The following is a 19,336-nucleotide window of genomic DNA, read 5'->3' on the forward strand; positions in this document are numbered from 1 at the left end:
GACGTGTTGTTGCTGCTAACGGTGCTAGATCGCTTGGTTGTATCCAGATTGGCTTCTTCGTTGTTGAAAGGTAGTGGCGTATTGGTTTTTCGAGATCGAGGTCATTTAGGCGAATTCTGTATAACATCATCAGATTTTCGACCTGCGTTGGCATTTCGGCTTGACGGGAGCGCTTGAGATCAGCTAGTGACTTCAATATTGACATCACTTGAGTTAACGTCGTATATTCACCAGCAAGAGGAAAGACGGGTGGTGTGTTATTCTCTCGGGTTGCTTTGGCTGCCCTTTCATCGTACCAAGCTTGGATTACTTGCCACTTGTCTAACACACGTCGCATTGCCTTCGTAACACTAAGGAAACGCGCGTCTGAATAGCTCAGAAGGGTGGTAGCTTTTCCAGTCGTCATGTTTTCACAAAGTTTTTTGAAAAGATCACCGGTCACCTCAACGTGCTTCACCTCGTAAATAACCTTGCTCATTTTCCTAATTAGCGAGCTCATGCCGGGGTTTTTACTGTCGTTACTATTCATGCCACACGAAGCCCGTGTAGCAGCGTGAGACATATGTGCCATACACCATTCCCACTGGTAATGCAATCGGTTCTTCATTAAATTTTGCACATCGGGGCCTTTGTCACTTGTAGCACCGTAAAAATTGTCTACCGTCAGTTCAAAGTCCTCCAAGGTACGCTTTATCCAACACAAAAATGGAGCTTGAACCCCGCCATCTCGGTCTCCATAAGCAGGCGTAAATTTACGTGTTCCAAGAAGAACAGACTTAAAATTCCAGTCCTTGTCAATTAGATACACGCGTAGACCGAGAAATTTGTTTGATGTCGTTTTACACGTCCACATGTCAGCAACCATAGTCAGGTTAGGATACGGCAGAAGGTTGGACTTGAGAAATGCAACTACCTCTTTTCTCGTCGACGAATATATCTCAATGATGCACTCGTTGACACGCTCTGTTGTGAGCGTACTCTGCACCTCCTGCCTCAACACGAGTGCCTCTTTCAATCTTGATTCGTCATACTCGACCATTTCCAGCGGTAAATTGTTGTTTATAATGCGTAGCGTTTCAAGGAGTAGGTTTAGACGTACTGGATTGCGAGTGTATAGAGTTGACGTGCGCAAACGTTTAATGTCTGCGTTGCGCTTGCGCTTGGTAGCCACCTCTTTCACTGTCTTCGGCGACTCAAGGTGATGCCGAGTTGTGAGATGCTTCACAGCGGACGATGTCTTTCCACCAGGCAACAGAATAAGATTCCTGCCATCCGTTGCTTCTCGGCATCCCGAGTCAGCCATGCATATGAACGCCTTCTTAGTTTGATTTCCATCCGTAAACGTGACTCGCACGCCCCAGTCGTCGATGTATGAATACTCTCCACCAGGCGGTATACGCTCCAACCCACCCCTATTTGTCCAATTCTTCACGGCATCTTTCACCCTCGCAGGAGGCTCTGGTGCTACCATTTTGACAGGCAATCTTGACAAGTACTCGTGTGGTTTAGACGGAACTTAAGGTCTCTTCGGGGCTTGGATTCTTCTTGAATGGGGGTGAGTTGCGAGCTTCTGGCGACCGTCTAGGATCGTCGTAATTTACGGCGAAACTTCGCTCTGGCTCCATATTATTGACCAATTAGCGAGCTGGCACACGAGCAAATTTCACTCGCTTATTTCCGCCTGCTTCGAACACGAAATTTTGCCCTGGGAGACCCTCGTGTGCTCGTGATTCTCGTACTTTAGTGAGGGAAGCAAAAAACCTCAAAATTCGAGTTCGCGAGGTTATGCGAGAGCACAGGCACCGCCCTTTCATGTGCTCATGTAACCGATCTTCGTGGGAGGCTTGAACACAGATAATGCCCAAGTAGAGATGCGCCCTGTCCTCCCATGAACGCTGAACAGCAACTCGCATCAATGGTATTGTGTACTTGCACCACTTTGTTGGCTTGGTCGTGAATACAAAGGTAGCTGCGAAGTCCTCCATATTGCAGCAAACAGCAGCTTCGTGCGACGAAGATGGTGTGTAGCGACATGCTGCGCGTTGAACATGCCGTGATAAATCCAGCTTATCGTCGATAGCGTTTGTTTAAATGCAGGTAGTAACTCGATAGTACTATGGATTCATGGAATAAGTTCCTAGTCACACAGCAACAGTTGACAAAAATGTTGGTCGCCGCACAAGAAGCAAAGCCTCAGCACAACCCCGACAGATGGACTCTTTGTTAGGACGTCTCACTACATATCAGGCTTCTATAGGAAAAAGATAATTACCCCCCCCCCACACACACACACACACACACACACACCCGACAATTAATCCGTCTCACGTGGTTCTCCCGATTTCTAGTAGCTCACGGTACTCCCAGATCATTGAGCTACGACTGCTGCGGCAAGTGATGGTGGTGGTCGCGCAGAGAATTCGGAGCGGGGACTTGCTTTTGCCGAAGAAGCGCCCAAACGCCGCCGAATTTGTATTCGCCAAGCGGAGGTGTACCTCGGCATTTCCATATCAATCACACAGGCATTGGGGCATAGTGGCTCATTTCGGTTATGGGCCATTGGCATGAGAGGCCTGGCTTGGGAAGCAAGGTGCCGAGTGGCAGCCATAAATGGATGGTGGGAGGGTTTAACACTCCTGGAGCGTGTCGCAACTCGGAGGCGGTGGAGACTGTTGTTGCTCTGCCGACCGTCGAGAGTTTGCGTGGCGTTGCTCAGTCGCAGGATGACTTGGTCGAAGGTCGATGCGTGGCCTGCTCGCTGCGACGTCTAAACCGAAATGAGCCACAACTGCACGGAGAACTCTGCCAGAGAGGACGCGAGTCGCTGCGGATAATACACAGTTGACGCATGAACCCCGCAGACGCTCGAGATGCTCGTTTTCGTCAAACCCGATCGGGCCCTGTGGTAGTAGGACCACCGCAATCAATCTCCAAGATTGTGCAATCTATAATTGCTGAGTAGCATGGCTTACTATCTTTCTGCAATCCAATCTTCCCCAACGCCCCAGGCATACACGGCTAATCCAAGATCTAGGCAATCACACGCAGTACACGAGCCACCATTTCGGCATGGATGCGCACTACGTGCAGCGTCGCAGGAAGGCTGGCAAGCATCCTCCCATTTCTCTTTGGTATTGCGCCACCTCGAGGGGTGAGTCGTCGTCCAAGCCGTCCTTGAAGGAGATACATGAGTGGCTGTGCTTCTGTGCAAATGTGTTCCATATGTATGTGTGATGTTTGCAGCGCCAACCTGGAGTCGTGGCAATTGCAGCTCAACCAGTTGCGATGGCCGGCACCGCTAAGTAAGGACAGGAGCCAGTAATGAAGAAGGACGATGGATGAATGAATGGATTCAATAAATAAGGGCTTAAAAATAACAACGATACGCCGAGCATCCGTGGCCTAGGTCGTGGACCTTCAATGAGCCACTGGATGTCGTTGCCGAGCTTGACTTTGTTGAAAGCTTCCTAGGCTTGTTCGAACGGCACCACCCTGGAGATCAACTCCTTGACACTGGGCTTCCATTAACGATCATGTCGAGCGCGAGCTGGCAGTCGCCGGCTGAGTAGCGGAATCTGCCGGTCAGGTGGAGCTCCTTGGAGCACAGAACGCCGATGGGGGACTCAATGTCCGTCTTGCTCATGCCGCCCTGCGTGAGCGAGCCGCCATTGAAGGGTGACGTGCACGGCCATCTGGATGCACGGTTCAGCTCCACTAACTTCGAGGACGACGTCTGCGCCCTCGCCAAGTCCGCACTGGGCGACGATCTCCTCGACCAATCCCAGTGGCATAATCCCCGCCGAGTTCCTTAACACGGCAGGTCGCTGACCTAACACGGCTGAAAGCTTGGGTGCTGAAGTTGTAGTCCTTTCGTGCGGTGATTAAGTCTGGGTGTCCTTCGGGTGATTTCGCCCTGGTGCTCGTGGGGTAGCGCATCCGTGGTCCGTGTATTACGCTCTGAAGATGACGTTAAAGGGTTAGTGAGCGTCATCAACCCCGACGTGAAACGAGATAGTCGTGGCCCCAGAAATATCCTGGCAGTCCAACGAGCTAGAGCACTCACCACCTGCATATGCACGGTCATGCGCAATAACTAACGTCGCTACGACTTCAATAGAGATTGCTGTGTGGGCAGCGTGCATGCGAGGGACATGTGTTTGCCGTTGATGCTCAGATTAGTTTTGACTCAATAGAGCTTTGAGGTTTTCTGGGGCACACCTGCTGTCAGTTTGGTGGCGTGGATCATACGGGGAAGGATTGAATCATAATGATTCATACCCAATCAGTTACGAACAATGATGAAGCAGAGCCAGACGTGTGCAAATCTTGGTTAGTCAGCATCGAAGGATCCGCTGGAGTTGCTCTTCATGCATTTGGGAGGAGCAGGTTGTAGCAGGTTTTAATTATATGAAACTTATTTTCAGGTTGAGCTGTGAGAGGACATGGTAATTTTACAAAAAAGTTTGACGAATACAGCGACGTAGTAAAACACCAATTAATGTTCGCACAAACGCTAACAGTACTGCTACTGTTTGCAAACTGTTTGTTAGTCTAAAAGCGGCTCTCATTGGTGCCTTCTAGAGCTTGCCTGCTTGGTCCAAGCAATGACAGACTGGCAAGGAGGGTCCGTACATCATCTTAATGCAGCTCTGGCTCGCACCCATTTCTTCTTCGTTCAAGCTCTCCCCATCGAATCACCAGTAGTAATGACAACATCGTAGCTGTTGTTTAGACATTTAGGAAACACAAACAGACTAACACGTTTGCAAACACCACTTACTGTTAATTTGTGTGTAGTAAAAATCACAAACAGTACACTACTACATCGGGTTAATTCCTGTACAAAGAGGTGGTTGGGCAAGTTTAATTTTTTGCAGACGAACACTCGCGGACAGACGATATCGCTTTCTGAATTAATCACTGCGGCTCTTGATTTCGTTTGTTGTTTTTGGGATCTGCGTGGTTGAATCCGTGGCGTAGGGTTGCCCCGGATGTCTTGGGTGAGGGTGCTGGCAGAATAAGCATCATCATCCTTGCCAAAACATGGGCAGCCCAGGGCCACTGGCCTGCTGGAGCTAGAGCACCGTGCGGACCTCATGTACGCTGCCAGCCAGAGCTGCTCCCTACTCATTCCAACATTTCTCCTCTCTTCCACACGCAAGCGACATCCCCAGCTCCCCACAGTCAAGCAACCATGGCTCTCTCCAATCTCCTCAAGGTTTTCGCTCTGCTCGCTCTCCTGACGCTCGACGTCAAGGCTGCTAACGCGGAGCCCACTCAACGTCTCCGTATTGAACCGTCCGACAACAACCTCGAGCTGCCAGCAGCTAGAGAATTGTCCGGGAAGAACCCCGTCACATTGATGAAGATTATCAAGGATAGTGTCAAGAACTTACCAATCGCCGACAAGGTCCTCGAGAATGCCAAGAAAATCAAGTATTACTTGGAGACCACCAAGAAAAAGTAGCTGCGTTATGCTAGCGACTGGATCAGTGTCCCCTAACACTTTGGTGAACCCTTTTCACCTTATTCCAACTAATAGACACATTGGAACTCGTTGAATTAAATCGTTTTCAAATACTACAGTAGTACATGAGAAACGGTGCTCATATATAAGTGGTTATCAAGAGAGAGTGCTCACGTCGTCGATCTCCCAGGGCTTGTCCAGTTTGTTCGCCAAAGCAGACCCAGAAATGTAGCCAGTAGCAAGCGTGCTGTCGCTGTAACAACCGAGATCTCTGTATTGTTGTTGAGAACTTGACTCCAACATTTGAGTGGTCTCCACAGGAACTGCGATGCATGGACGCGAATGACCCGTAAGCAAATGGTTGGATTCAAATTCTACTTTATGTAACGGCACGAGCCAAGCCGGTAAGCGCCCTTCAATGGCGTTCGAAGCCAAAATCACTACAACCAGCATGGATTTCTTCAAACCCAACGCGTTATCATCACGACACTCTCCGCGCTTCTCAACCTCGAACTTCATAATCAATAACATCTCTACTCGTAGTCGCTGATCTTGCAGCTCACGAAGAACGAGCGTATTGCCCCCGACCGTAGCAGTTAAGGTGTTTCTTTCAAATTTGCATCATTCTCCCGTTCCTCGCTGCAGGTACCCATCTCAGCAATGCCTAATATCTCGAACAGCCCAGCAATGCCAAATATCTCGAACAGCCCAGCAACGTCTTCATAATTTTCCCACAATGTGTCGGTCATTGAGATATGTTCGGTCACGCGGTACAGCTGCTCTTTTCCTTGGTAACGCTGCAAATTTGAAACGCACAAATTCGCTCAAAACATCATCTGACACCAAATGGTCGTCGGTTTTCATCCTCTGAATGCAGCTGTATCAACAAGTTCCAGTCGATGGTGGAGGCTTCCTTCATTTCGTTACACAACCGCGAGATAGTTTCCAGCACCTCCATCCTGTAACCTGCTCCTGAAACGACAAGAGACCGCGATGAACGCATCAAAATCTGCATTTTCTAAACCCCGGAAGAAGCGGGTTATTCATTCCGGTCCCTGACTTGAATCACTCTTCGTGCAACTTATTAATTATGCAACGGCAAGCAGTACCGACATGACTACGTTCGTGGTGCTTTGGATACGAACGAAGCGAAACCTGCCTGTCGACGGCTTCAAATCCGACTGTAGGACCTTCTCCAGGAGCTGGAGACTATGAATAATGAGGGCCATTTCCCGTCTAAGCAACCGCCGGCTCCGCTGTCGTGAACTTTATAAGAAAAATCACAAGAAAAGCCTACTTTTTCGCGTTGCGGAACATCATCAAATGATACGAGTTTCGTGGAATTCTCAAGGAAAATGCCCTATTCTTTGAAGTGCTGAACGTCGCTACTGCGACGAGTTGGGGGATAGTCGGACTGCAACATTCAAGATTTAGTTTTGAACGTTGCTGCTGCAGATACATACGTGGTTTTACGGGATTTACAGGCTTCGAAAGCGACTCTGAAATTTGGGATAAACGTGAAATCAGCGATGGAGACTTTACCTGCATAACGTCAATCATATAGACACGATCACTGAATCGTCACAATTGACGGTCATAACGCTGCCAAAGTGTTCACTTTACGAAGGAATTTGAAGCGAATCCGTTTGCGGTGGAGTGGGTGCACCGCAGAGTGACGGATTCTGATCAAATTGTGCTGAAAACATTTTGGTTGATGATTTGACGGCGTGCAGAGTCATTTGAGGAAGGGGTTTGATATGCTGCATCAACTGCGCCATCCCAACGTGGCCAAGATTCTTGGAAATTCACATGTAAGCTCGCCTCCTTATATTGTAAGCGAAGGTACCGGTACTACGAACGTGAACCTTGGCTCCTCGATCAGGAAGCAATAAACACACACATGCGGCGTCTGCTTTGGCAGCCAGCTCTGATACATTCACAAGAAAAATATTATTCCTAGCCACTTGAAACTACACAACTTTCTAGTGGGAGCGGACGATGTAGCTAAGTTGTCAGACTTCGGACTGGATACTCTGTGAGTGGCAATTTAATACTCCTAGAAATGGATCGATCGCTAGTAAGCTTCGTTGGCGTGCCCCAGGATGCCAGAAGAAGCGGCCGACGTTCGCCCCCGACGTGTACTCGTTTGTGATGTGTATTGTTGAGGCTGTGGCTGGCGAACCTCCTTTCGTTTACCTCGATGACGACTACATTCGTGATAGTTTGAAGAACGGCGAGGTCCCTGGACAATCCAACCAAATGGACAAGGATGTGAGGCAATTAGTAGTTTCAAAGAAGATAAAAAAAAACGACTTTCGCTTCGGCAGGTGGCTGACAAGTTGGAAACGCTTGTTTCGAGAGATAGCAGGGGTTCTCAAATTGCTAGACGTGAATGTTAAGCGCACACGTCGATAATCGCACCTGATTCAAGTACGAACGAGCTCTGATGCTTCTGTTCAAGGCGTGTATCGACAGGAAATGGCGCAAGTTAATATCTGGGGAGGCAGACATTGCAAGTTTAACGCACGCGCTTGGTTGGGCTGTATGCACTGGGTTGTCTTCGCTGAGTTTAAGTAGAAAGTGCCACAATACCATGCATCAATTTTAAAATCTAGTACAAGCCTCACATATCCGGCGTGTGTCGCTCTCGTGAACACTTTGCGTCATGGCAATCGCGATGAAAACCAAAAGGCAGATGTTCAATGTGCCTGTATTGTTGCGACAAAAGATTCCAGAAGAAGCGGCGGTAATTTCTCCCCTCGTCACGCTTTGGAAAATGGAGATGAAGACCATACACTCTGGTACACTGGGTCATGTTGTTGCCAATGCCGTGAGTTTGACAAGCTCACGCTCCGTACTTAGGAGCACATCCAAGTCGGAACGCCATCTCCTTCATAAACACTCGAGCGTCCATGGCTCCATATCCCCCGAGCTTGTCAATTTCCTCCTCGTCAAAGGTCTGCACCTCATCACGCCGTGTTTGATCCTGGTACAGACTGCTGAACATCAGTCGACGTGGCTCATCCGACTCGTGATTCGGGTACTCGTGGTCCCATTTCTCGTAGCTCTGCTGGGGTCGCAGAGGATGCGGCTGCGATGGCTCCGATATCTGATTCTGGGCAGTCTGCACGATGGAAACAAAGACTTTGCTGCCGTCCTCTTGCTGCGCGGCCAGCTCCGACACTAGCGAGTGCACCCAGTGGTTCTCCGAAGGAGAAGAGCTTAAGTGCACGAAGGCCAAGACCTTGGCAGTGTCCGATAGCAGCGCAATGATCTGATTCTTGACGTCGTCTGATTCCGACATGTCGTGCACCACTTGCACTCCTGCGTTTTGGGCAAGTTGAAGTGCGGAATCAGATCCACTAAAAAAGGAAATGGGCATCTTCGGATACCTAGAATCAGAGAAATGAGTCTTAGTTTCTCGATAATAATGATCAGATCGAGGCACACTCACGCGATGATTCCGTTGTCTCCCTGGACGCCCAGAAGCGCTGCCAAGTCGCTGCTCAGCGGCTCCGATAGCACAAGGAAGCCACTGCAGCCGCGCGCCGCCACGTCGTTGAACCCCGCCGAGGCCGCCGCCTCTCCGTCCACAAACACCACGAGGATCTTCTGTGCGAGGTGGTGCGCTGGCATAATCGTCTCAAATAAGAAAAATGGGTCAAATGTACGCAGATATCATGTGCACCACATTAATGCATGTTTCACACATAATGTGTCCATTTCTCCACACGTCGCAGCCATCAACGGATGAGCCATCACAAGATGAGTCTTGGGATGTGTCTGTCGACAGTCTCCGCTGGGCGGCGACCCCCGCCGGACGTCCCGCCATGTCATTCGCCGTCTTCTCCTGCAGTGCTCAAGCGTCTCGATTGCGTACAGAATGTCGCCACGTGACGAGCTGCACGAGAAGTCTCTGCTGCTGCCGACAGCTGTCAGGAGCTCTTCGGAGCCGGCGGTGGACGTCCGGAAGGAGTTCCTGGGGCTATCCTCCATCGCGCTGCAAGTCTCGCTGGCCACGTTCGCACGTATCGCGCTGTACTCGATCGACTACGCGTTTCTGGGGCATTTGGGCACGACGGAGCTGGCTGCGGCGTCGCTGGCGTCCGTCTGGACCACGGTGCCGCTGCTCACAGTCTGGTCCAGCATGTCGGCGATTGTGACGCTCTGCGGCCAGGCCTGGGGCGCTGGCAATAGCAAGTTGACGGGTGTTTGGCTGCAGATGGGACTCGTGCTCGTGACGCTCTGCACGCCGGCGCTCATGCTGTACTACTGGTTCGTGGAGTTTGGACTGCGGGCGTCCACGGGAGACGACGAGGTCGTGCGGCTCGGTGTCCGCTTCTCGCGCATCTTGATGTTCTCCATCTGGCCCAACTTGGTCTATGTGTGTTTGAGACTGTACTTCCAGGCGATGGGCGTCATGATGCCCACCACAGTGGTCGGGACGCTGTCGATGGCGGTGTCGGTGGCAGCTAACTACTTTTTCATCTACGGAGCGCTAGGCTGGACGGGGATGGGCTTTGACGGATCGGCGCTCGCGACGGTGGCGGCGTCGTGGTTCCAGCCGGCGGCGCTCATATGGTACTGCGTGGTGTACAGGAAAATGCACCTCCAAGCCTGGGGTGGCTGGGACTTTAGCGAGTTCACGCGCGAGCGAATGACAGTCTTCTACAACAACTCGGCTCCTGCGGCAGTCAACAGCCTCGTGTCCAACGTGGCGTCGTCGGCGCTCTCGCTCATCGCTGCGTGGCTTGGTGCGGATATCATCGCTGCGAACGCCATCGTGTCGGGCTTCTGGCGTTTGCTGTGGGCGCTCTTCTGGGGCTTCGGCTCGGGCACGCAGATCCGCGTGTCCAACCTGCTGGGCGCCAACCGACCGAAGGCTGCCAAGACGCTGAGCATGCTCGGATTCGGTTGTACTGTTATCACGGTGACGCTGCTGGCGTTGATCACCCTCGTGTTCCGCGCGGATGTGTTCCGGTTGTACACGAACGATTCGGACTTGCTGAGCGTGTGTGTGGCCGTGCTGCCGATTTTCATCGTCGCGTTCATGGTCGAAGCGATGGAGATGGTGTTTGCCTCGATCCTGTCGGCTATGGGCCAGGTGCATATCACGGCGTGGACCAGCACGCTTGCCACGTGGCTCGTCGAGCTGCCTGCCGCCTACGTGCTCGCTATTGTGCTGAACGGCGGCTTTGCGGCGCTTTGGTACTCCATCTGTCTCATGGAGTTGCTCAAGCTGACGGTGTACGCAGTGGTGCTGCGTCGGATTGATTTTGCTGCGATGGCGCGCGACGCCGTTAAGAACATGGAAGTCGAGGACGAGAAGGAAGAAGTGGACATTGCAGTCGCGGAGGGCGGCACCACTGCGCTCGGGGCCAACACCGGTTTGCCGTCTCCAGTGACCACGACCCTCATAACCCCTTCAGGACTTGTGCACCAATGGGACCACGTCGATGGTGGTGTCCACCCTCACCGCACCGCCTCTGAGTCGCCTGCCGCGTAGATAAGAACAACGAAATGAATGACCACTGAAGTGAAAGCACAATGCTGTCGTGTGTCCAATGCGTGCAGCCAGCGTTCCTGAGCACAAATATATGTACTTCAAAGTACTACGGTAGTATCAAATTCTGAGATGCATGTACACATAATTTGTTATTCTTTCAAAACTGGTTGTAGTTCTTAGAGCTTGGGCTAGTGAACAAAAACGCATGGAAAAAGTTGCTATAGTACAACTATAGTACAATGCCTCACCAGTTTCACGACCGTCGAATAAACCCTCGTATTTCTTTCCAGCAAGCCGCGCCTCAGATATATCGTAGCCGCCCATTTTTGCTGTTCCAACTGAAATAATAGGCCACTGAATGGCCAAGAGGGTGGTAGGCAATATCCTTTCTCTCCGTCATAAACACAAGTAGCAAGAACACTCCAAATACGGACTTCCCAATCCCAGGACTGCCAACCACAAGAATTCTGAGTATCGATCCATCGGACGTCAATTGCTCCTCGATCATCGCATGGAGGTCCCAATATTCCTGTCGGATGTACAAGTCATTGCCAAATTCTGTACTGAAGACTGTCTTTGGGAAGTACCCAACCAATCCCCCACGGCCAGGTCAGTATCACGATTCAGTTGCTGTCCAAACGCGGCAATTGCACGCAACGCATCGCTGACACCGACAACTTCCGTCCTCTTCCTATTCTAGGCAACCACTTCCACGATAATCGTTGATTGCTCTGTTGTGGGTAGCGTTGTCGCTGCCGTGGCCTCACTCACTGGGCTTTCAGAAACCGCCACTAATACGTGGACTTGGCCCTTTTCCGGTGTAAAGTTCTCTCCAAAACAGTTAAAATCTTTGAGCCGCAGCAGCGGATCATCCATCTGCTCGAAGTCTTCTGGGTGACCATGTTGATCCACAGCTGCCGCGCCTGCCACATCCAACCACGCGTCGTCCTTCTTGGACAGGAAAAGCTGCAGTTCGTCTGCATCAACCGTGACTTTGTCAGGATTTCCCCCCTGATTGCTTTCTTCAGGAGCGCCACCGTCCGACTCTTGTCAATATCGATACTGATCACGCTCCCTTTTCCGATGAGGACACAGTTGAGCAACACTATCTTCCCTTGACGCTGGCAGATTCAGAGGAGAAAGGAGAGCGTGGACAATCGTGAAAGGAATTCGGCGTCTCTCACTCTGTGTCCTCCTATGTCAACTGATGTCCTCAATTTCTGTCTGTCGTAGTCAATCAAGAATAGTATCCATAGACTTCTTTTTTCAGGCTCATTTCGACGAACTAGCATCACCTCAGGGCTTGTACCAGTTTTTTTACATGTATAATACTAGTAGCACTTTCGTTAAGTTTCCTTACCATATCGAAATGTGCTGCTGGCATTGGTGGGTTCGCGTAAAGTAAATACTACTACTGTCGGAGCTGTCGTGTCCATCGTGCATGTGCGACCCATGTAGACGAAAATGCAAGTGCCATTACTGAGGTGTACCTTGATCAAGGTCAGCGAATATATACCGTCGTCTCAAGTGCTATCTAAACCTGAGAGAACGTGTCGGGTCGAGGCGTACCTCCGAAGAAGGGCGAGCGCAGACGAGTGCCGTCCTCGATCTGGTCCCATTGGCGTCTGCGGCCAGACGGGGTCATGAGTTGTTGCGCTGCCGGGGAACGCACCACGGGCGCGAGGCTGCCAGGCGTGTTGCCTCCCTCCGTCATCGCGAACTGCAAGGATTCCCGCTCCACGCCGGTGTCGCTATCACTGGAAATCTCCATGTTCTTGACAGCGCGGTCCGCCATCTTCGCCCAGTTCGTGCGCGACAGCACATACGTGAAGATGGAGAGCTTGAGCACCTCCATCGTGCACACGCCGTACCACAGCGCCGAGAAGCCGTAGCCCAGCGTGACGCCGCCGAAGTAGGCGATCGGAAGTTCAATGCACCACACGCTCAGCGAGCTCACCCAGGCGGTCACCGAGACCTCGCCCATGCCAGCTAGTACCGACGACACAAGAATCTCGACAGACTCGATCATGTAGCCCGTGATGAAGATCGGCTGGACCAGCATGCACAGCTGTAGCAGCGCGTCGTCGTTCGTGTACAGGCGGAAGAGCGTCTCGCGCAGCATGAACGTGGCAATGGCCAGCACCACGACGGTGCCCACCGTGCACAAGAAGCCCAGGAATCCCAGCACACGTGCAGCCTTGGGACGTCCAGCGCCGAGGTAGTTGGCCACTCGAATCTGCGTGGCCGACCCGTAGCCCCAGAAGAGCGCCCAGAGCAACGACCACAGTCCCGAGATGACTGCATTGGCAGCAATGACGTCCGATCCGAGCTTGGCGGCCACCAGCGTCAGCGCCGAGTTGGCCAGGTTGGACACCATACTGTTGGCTGCCACAGGCCCAGCAATGTTCATGAAGATCTTGAGTCTGTCGGGCGTGAAGGCGCCGAAATCCCAGCCGGCCCACGCCTGCAAGTGCATCTTCTTGTACCAGATGCAGTACGAGATGAGCGAGATAGGCTGGAACCATGCAGCAATGACCGTGGCCATGGGGGACCCGTCAAAGCCGATGCCTCCCCAGCCAAAGGCTCCGAAGATGAGAACGTAGTTGGCAGCGCACGCGACGCCAATGGAGAGTGTCCCCACGACTGTCACGGGCGACATGATGCCCATGGACTGGAAGTAGAGACGCACGCACGCGTACACGAGCGACGGCCAGATACTGAGCGACAGGATGCGTGCAAACCGCACGCCCAGCTGCACGACCTCGGCGTCGTCCGTCGACAGCTCCAGCACGTAGCCAATGCACCAGTACCAGAGCATGACGGGCACAGACAGCAGCGAGACCACGACGAGTCCGATCTGCAGCCAGACGCCGGCCAAGTCGCCGTTCTTGGCGCCCCACGCCTGGCCGCAGAGCGTCACGAGCGCCGTGGCGCCCGACCAGACGCCGGCGAGCGGTACATTCGTCCACGTAGACGCCAGCGACGCCGCGGCCAGCGACGACGTGCCCAGATGCCCCAGGAACGCGCTGTCCACCGAGATGAGCGCAATGCGCGCGAACGTCGAGAGCGAGACCTGCAGCGCCATCCACGTGAGGCTCCAGAACTCCTCGGCCACGTGCACGTCCGGCTCGCGCGCTTTGGCTCCGTACAGCAGCGGCGACTTCTCCCCCATTGTGAGCGACTGGGGCTTTCCTTGGACACTTGGACGCAAATTGCCGAATGAGCAGCAGAGACCCGAGGCGGAACTGAGTACACACATCACGCTTCAATGGCCATTCGAAGTCTGGGCCACGCACATCAATCTGACGCGGCCGGACGTAGACGAGGTCGGCGGCGGTATGACAGGGAGGCTCGAGTATGGTTTGCACTTGGGAGGGGGATGCGCGCCGAGTTTAAGTTGTGGAGGTCCGCTGAAAGGTCCAACGTCGGTCCACATGACGACCGGGTTGTCGACTTGGATGAAAAAAGGAAGCGATAAGCTCCGGACAAAGTATTTTGCGCCGTATGTGCATGACCAATTTGAAAGGCAGGCGAGGGCTCCACACTGCTGGCGCCGTCCGTGCTGCAGTGCAGATGCCTAGTGTGAAGTACAAGTTGCAACACCCACAGTGACTGATAAGGGGAGGTGTCGACAATCAAAGCAAATTCGTCGACGAACTTGTCCGTACCACTCCAGGTTAGGATAACGCAGCAGCATCGGACATCGGATACGTGCTGCAAGTGCAAAGGCAAGAAAGGCAATGCTGTATTGGTGGGCTGGGAATTGGCAGGACCGCCCAGCCAGGGGGGTGCGCACTTCTTACAATTGTTGTCCGCTCCTGAAAAGGGGTCGTTCTATGCAAAATATCCCTTTTGCCAAGCACAAGTTTGAGTGGTCATCGGCGAGGGACCACGGGGACGAGACCGTCTCAGCGCTTTAATCGACGTCTGTCTCTGTGGACAGAACCGTTGCAATGGCACTTTGGACCTCGACAGTCGACTGGTGTTTCATTCAATTCTCGACGCTTTACACTGGTATCAGTCACTTCTTGGGCTTGGATCCGTTTAGTAGCGTGTCGCTCTCGTCTTCTTGTGCGGACGGGTTCAATGCTGCGAGCTCTGCTACCTGGCAGCACGGACAATGGCCGGCCTTGAGATACTCGAACTCAAAGTCTTCCTCGTGGAAGAACCGACGGCAGTGTGGCGACAGGTAGATTTTGATCTCGGGGATCATGTTCTTGTAGTACTTGGGACGCAGTGCGCTCGTCGGGTATTTCACGACGAACACCTCGCTGGGCCGAAGCGCACGCAGCGTCCGGGCGTCCAGTTGCAGCACGCGGTACTGGGCAGCTCCCGAGCGGTGGCCGACGCTCGGGCCGTACGTCGCCTGCTTGTTGAGTGCCTGCTCGAACAAGTCCGAGCCGTCTTTCGCAGAGTCCTCGACAGGCTCCGGTTCGTCGTCGTCGAGCTTCATGCTCTGGGACCCGTTGCCGTAGTCGGTCTCTCGCCAGCCGTCGCCTGAGCGCTTGCTGCCTGCTGACTCGTCCGGGTGGGTTAGGATCAATTGCTCCGCTTCTTCGTCCGAGATTCCGGGCTGAAAGGCAACAGAAAATGTGTCAGTACGTCGTAGTTACAAGATAGTTAGACTGCAGTCGTACCTCGGGTTGGAACTCCACCAGCGGGAGGTTCTCGAACGACACGAAGGAGCGCACGAACGGGTGGCCCGAGTTGATGCAGACGTCTCCGGTGTTGTTCGGGTTCAGCAGAGGATTCACGGTCGACGAGCGGTAGTCCACAGGCAGCAATTCCTCGCGGTCGGCGTACGGTCGCGCCTGTAGCGTCATGGCGGTGCATTCAACAACAGACTGCCAGTCCAGGCGCAATTTCATCTGCAGCAGCTTGTCGTACGCTTGCCTGGCCAGTTTGTAGCTCTCCAACTGCAGAGCGTGATGTCCGAGCGTGAAGTAGATGTTGCTGAGGGAGATGCCAGGAGGTGGAGGGGCCACCACCACCGTGGCTCCGCTGCCTCCTCCCATTCTGCCGTTGCTGCCTCGAGCAGCGAGCTTGTTGAGGAGGAACCTTGCTGCATGAAACAGCGACTCGGGTAGCAACGTGGTGAACGGCTCGTCGGTAAACGCGTAGATCATGGCGTATGCATAGTACAACTCGGACAGCAGCTCATTCTCCATCGCCTCTGTGAGCCGAGCACGCTGCTCTTCGTCCAGGTCCATGGGGTCTCCAGCTTGCTGCTTCGGGTCCGCAATCGTCTTCGTTTGCTGTTCGCACAGTCTCCAGTGGTAGTAGGCAGCCGCACGGAATCGTCGCTCACTCACGGCGTTGTCAATCAGTTGGCAGAGCAGCTTGCAGCACTGGTCAGGGCGTTGCGCACGAGTGTAGGCCTCCAAGGCATCGTCGAAGCGGTCTTGCGTGACCAGCCACTGCGCATACGGCACGAATACTTCGTCAGGCCTTCGAACGTTGTCTCGGTGTTTGTCTGCCAAACGGACAGCCTCTTCCCATTCTTGCAATCGAATGTGCATCTGCAGCAACGCGTCGAGGTCTCCGAGGTTCAAGTACATATCCCGCGCGTTGGCAAACTGGCCGCCCTTCAAGAAGAAATTGGCGGCTATTGTCAACAACCGGGGGTTGGCTGCAGCTTCAGGCTTCCGTGTGAGCGCCAATAGCTCGTCCAGCCAGCCATGCTCGCCTAAAATCTCTCCTGCTCGAACGAAATTGCCACTTGCAGCGTACATCTCTGCAGCTGCGCGCCAGTCCTGAACGTCTTCGGCCCAGCGAGCCTGAGCCAACACAAGCTGCTGCACGTCTCCAGCTTGTCGCGCTTTGGCAAAGCGTTTGGCCTCATCCCACATCCGCAGGTCGGCGAACATTTTGATGGCACGAGTTGGCTCCCCGCAGTCCGCGAACAGCTTCGCGGCCAGCGGGAACTTGCCTTGGTGCGCCATGATCTCAGCTTGAAGCAGGGCTTTCACCTTTTTCGCAGCATCGCCGCCGACTTCTTCTCCTTCCTGATTGCTGCCGCCTTCTCCTGCTCCTTGAGGCAGTTGTTGTCGCCAAGTCTGTTCAAGAGCGTTCACCAGCTCAATGTACCGTACGTCGCGCACGCGGATGAAGGCCTTCCGTGCAACTGAGAAGCGCATGCTCTTGAGAGCCTCCCACGCCAGCAAGCGCCAGTCTGCGGCGGTGACGCCCAAGCACGACACCCCATAGGCTTGCGCGAAGTCGTTCTGCTCCAGATAGCGATACAGAGGCGCGGATTGCGGCACGTCGATCGTTTGCACACTCAGTGCACTCAGCGAGAAAACCTTCGAGCCCGAGAACCCCACCACAAACCCCTGCATCCGCTGTGTGTGACCTGGAAACTGACCTGCACGGATCTTGAGCTGTCCATTGCCGCCGAAGCACAGCATGTCCTCGCACTCGGTATTCCACGCTACACTGTTCGTAGCGCCTTCTTCAAACAGAAGCTGCTTCGTCGCCAGATCATACACCAGGCATTTGTGGGAATCGTCTACTACAGCGAGCTTCTCGCGGCTGCCACGACATAGAAAACAGCACGCTTAGCTTATCCACAAGACAGGATCAAAGACAAGAGGCCTCAACTTACTTTGCACTGATGTCGAGACAGGATATTGGGCTGCTCTGTTGGATAAGGGGGATCGGAAAGGGGTTGTTGATGAAAATCTGCCATACTGAGCCATCCTTGAGACCCACAAGAAGCCCTTCACGGCCTGGAGCACCTCCCGTCACTTTGATGTAGCGGATGAGCGACTCCATTACCCACTCGCGCTCTTTTCGTCCCGTGAAATCGTACTGCTGCAGCTTTTGCTTCTGGCAAAGGATGAAGTGCAGACTGGTGACAACCAGCAAGCTGCAGGGTAGATCCCTCGTGATGCGCTCTTTCACTCGGTAGTGCATGTCGTAGCTCGCATTCGCCGAGGTGCCATTGCTACTGCCAGCAAGTTCGTAGATGATAATGCGGTCGGACAGCTGAACAGCAAGGCGGTCGCGATAGACGCTAAGCTTCTTGACGCAGTCGCGCGTCTTGATCCGCACCTTTTGCTCCGTCATTAGGTGCTGCACAATCACATCCGTGAGATGTTCGCGGTAGGCATACCGCTCCTGGTAAATGCCGTGCACCGTGCCAAACACGAGGCAGTAAATGGCCAGCGTGCCGTCCTCGCTTCCTACGCCCACAAAGTTCGTCTTAGGCCGAGCCTTGATCGCCCATACCCAGCTCTCCAGCTCACAAATTCTGCGCAAGCCAAGCAGAAGCGCATAGTATTAGGACACGACTACACGCTGCGCAAAAGATACCGCTCGAACCATACGCGATGAGGAAAATGCCGTCCTTCGTGTAGAGTCCAGCCTTGCGGTTGGTACCCCCAACGAGTAGATACTTGCCCTTACTGCACAAAGCAGAGAACGGATTAGAGCTACGCCACACTGTCAGGCAAAGAAACGCTATCTCAACCTGAAGTATGTGAGGCTGGTGGGGTTAAACGCGAGTTTGCGCGCCTTGCCCTGCATGACGCCGCTCGGAGTGTAAAACGCCAGTGTCCGGTCCCAGCACCCGACAGCGAGGATATCGGTCGAGTCGTCTTCCTGTGCTGGACTCCACGCAAGAGCCCACACGGGAGCATTCGAGCGCTCGATCAGCCTCTTCTCCGCCCCCTGTTTGTCACGCAGAGTCACGTTGCCATTGAGAAGACCTAGCGCCAACAGTTGACCGTCTTTGCTCCAGCAAGCGGAAAGGATCTTCGCCACCACTTTGTGTTTGGCCACAGACTTCTGCTCCGGAGCCCAGAGACCGAAGTCTGACGCCGTGCAGCTTGCAAGACATTGGGACTGGGGGTTGTACGCCAACTTCTGGATACTGTCGTTGTGCGTGTACTTGAGGATCCCTTCGGCCTTGTCCGTCCAAATGATGACAATGTTGTCAGCGCCACCCGACGCAAAGCGTTTGCCGTCGTGTGCGTAGTCCACAGAGTAGACCGTTCCCTTGTGGCCTTTCAACGAGTGCAGCAGTGTTCCGTCCGCTGCGTCGTACACTAACACTCGCGTACCAACTGCTGCCACCACCTGCGACCCATCCGGCCGAAAAGCCAAATCCTGCACCACAAACTTCTCGCCGTTGCGCTCAGGCACTTTGTCGCTCCACGCCAGCACACTCCGCATGACTAATCGTCGCAGTCAACCCCCGAGACCCTTTACAGCAGTGCACAAGTGCTCAGGAGAGCGCGCGATGAAAAGTCGCGCGTGGTGGATCGGGATCTTGAAAAGCCGTTGAGCGTTGATCCGTCGCCCAAATGGCTGCACATGTAAGAATCAACGCAGTTCGAGTTGGAAATCGCAGTGTTGATTCC

At 53.5% G+C, this 19,336-nt stretch overlaps 5 protein-coding genes across 5 annotated transcripts; 2 read left to right on the forward strand and 3 right to left on the reverse strand.

Moving 5' to 3' along the window:
• Window positions 1-5,194: 5,194 nt before the first annotated feature.
• On the forward strand, window positions 5,195-5,467 carry KRP23_11937 (uncharacterized protein; the record flags this gene model as incomplete). The annotated part of the gene is made up of 1 exon (XM_067882518.1): window positions 5,195-5,467. One exon carries the CDS (start codon window positions 5,195-5,197, stop codon window positions 5,465-5,467), a length of 273 nt encoding a protein of 90 aa, XP_067740108.1.
• Window positions 5,468-8,312: 2,845 nt separating this feature from the next.
• Window positions 8,313-9,103, reverse strand: KRP23_11938 (uncharacterized protein; the record flags this gene model as incomplete). Its single annotated transcript, XM_067882519.1, has 2 exons — window positions 8,313-8,859; window positions 8,922-9,103. 2 exons carry the CDS (start codon window positions 9,101-9,103, stop codon window positions 8,313-8,315), a joined length of 729 nt encoding a protein of 242 aa, XP_067740109.1.
• A 247-nt stretch (window positions 9,104-9,350) lies between these two features.
• Window positions 9,351-10,973, forward strand: KRP23_11939 (Multidrug and toxin extrusion protein 2; the record flags this gene model as incomplete). Its single annotated transcript, XM_067882521.1, has 1 exon — window positions 9,351-10,973. One exon carries the CDS (start codon window positions 9,351-9,353, stop codon window positions 10,971-10,973), a length of 1,623 nt encoding a protein of 540 aa, XP_067740110.1.
• Window positions 10,974-12,507: 1,534 nt separating this feature from the next.
• Window positions 12,508-14,145, reverse strand: KRP23_11940 (Multidrug and toxin extrusion protein 2; the record flags this gene model as incomplete). The annotated part of the gene is made up of 1 exon (XM_067882522.1): window positions 12,508-14,145. One exon carries the CDS (start codon window positions 14,143-14,145, stop codon window positions 12,508-12,510), a length of 1,638 nt encoding a protein of 545 aa, XP_067740111.1.
• Window positions 14,146-14,994: 849 nt separating this feature from the next.
• Window positions 14,995-19,148, reverse strand: KRP23_11941 (Intraflagellar transport protein 122-like protein; the record flags this gene model as incomplete). Its single annotated transcript, XM_067882523.1, has 5 exons — window positions 14,995-15,546; window positions 15,611-17,504; window positions 17,578-18,225; window positions 18,302-18,379; window positions 18,445-19,148. 5 exons carry the CDS (start codon window positions 19,146-19,148, stop codon window positions 14,995-14,997), a joined length of 3,876 nt encoding a protein of 1,291 aa, XP_067740112.1.
• Window positions 19,149-19,336: the final 188 nt, after the last annotated feature.

The sequence above is a fragment of the Phytophthora ramorum genome (assembly GCF_020800215.1).
Source record: "Phytophthora ramorum isolate Pr-102 chromosome Unknown Phyram_PR-102_s0013, whole genome shotgun sequence".
Taxonomy (NCBI): domain Eukaryota; phylum Oomycota; class Peronosporomycetes; order Peronosporales; family Peronosporaceae; genus Phytophthora; species Phytophthora ramorum.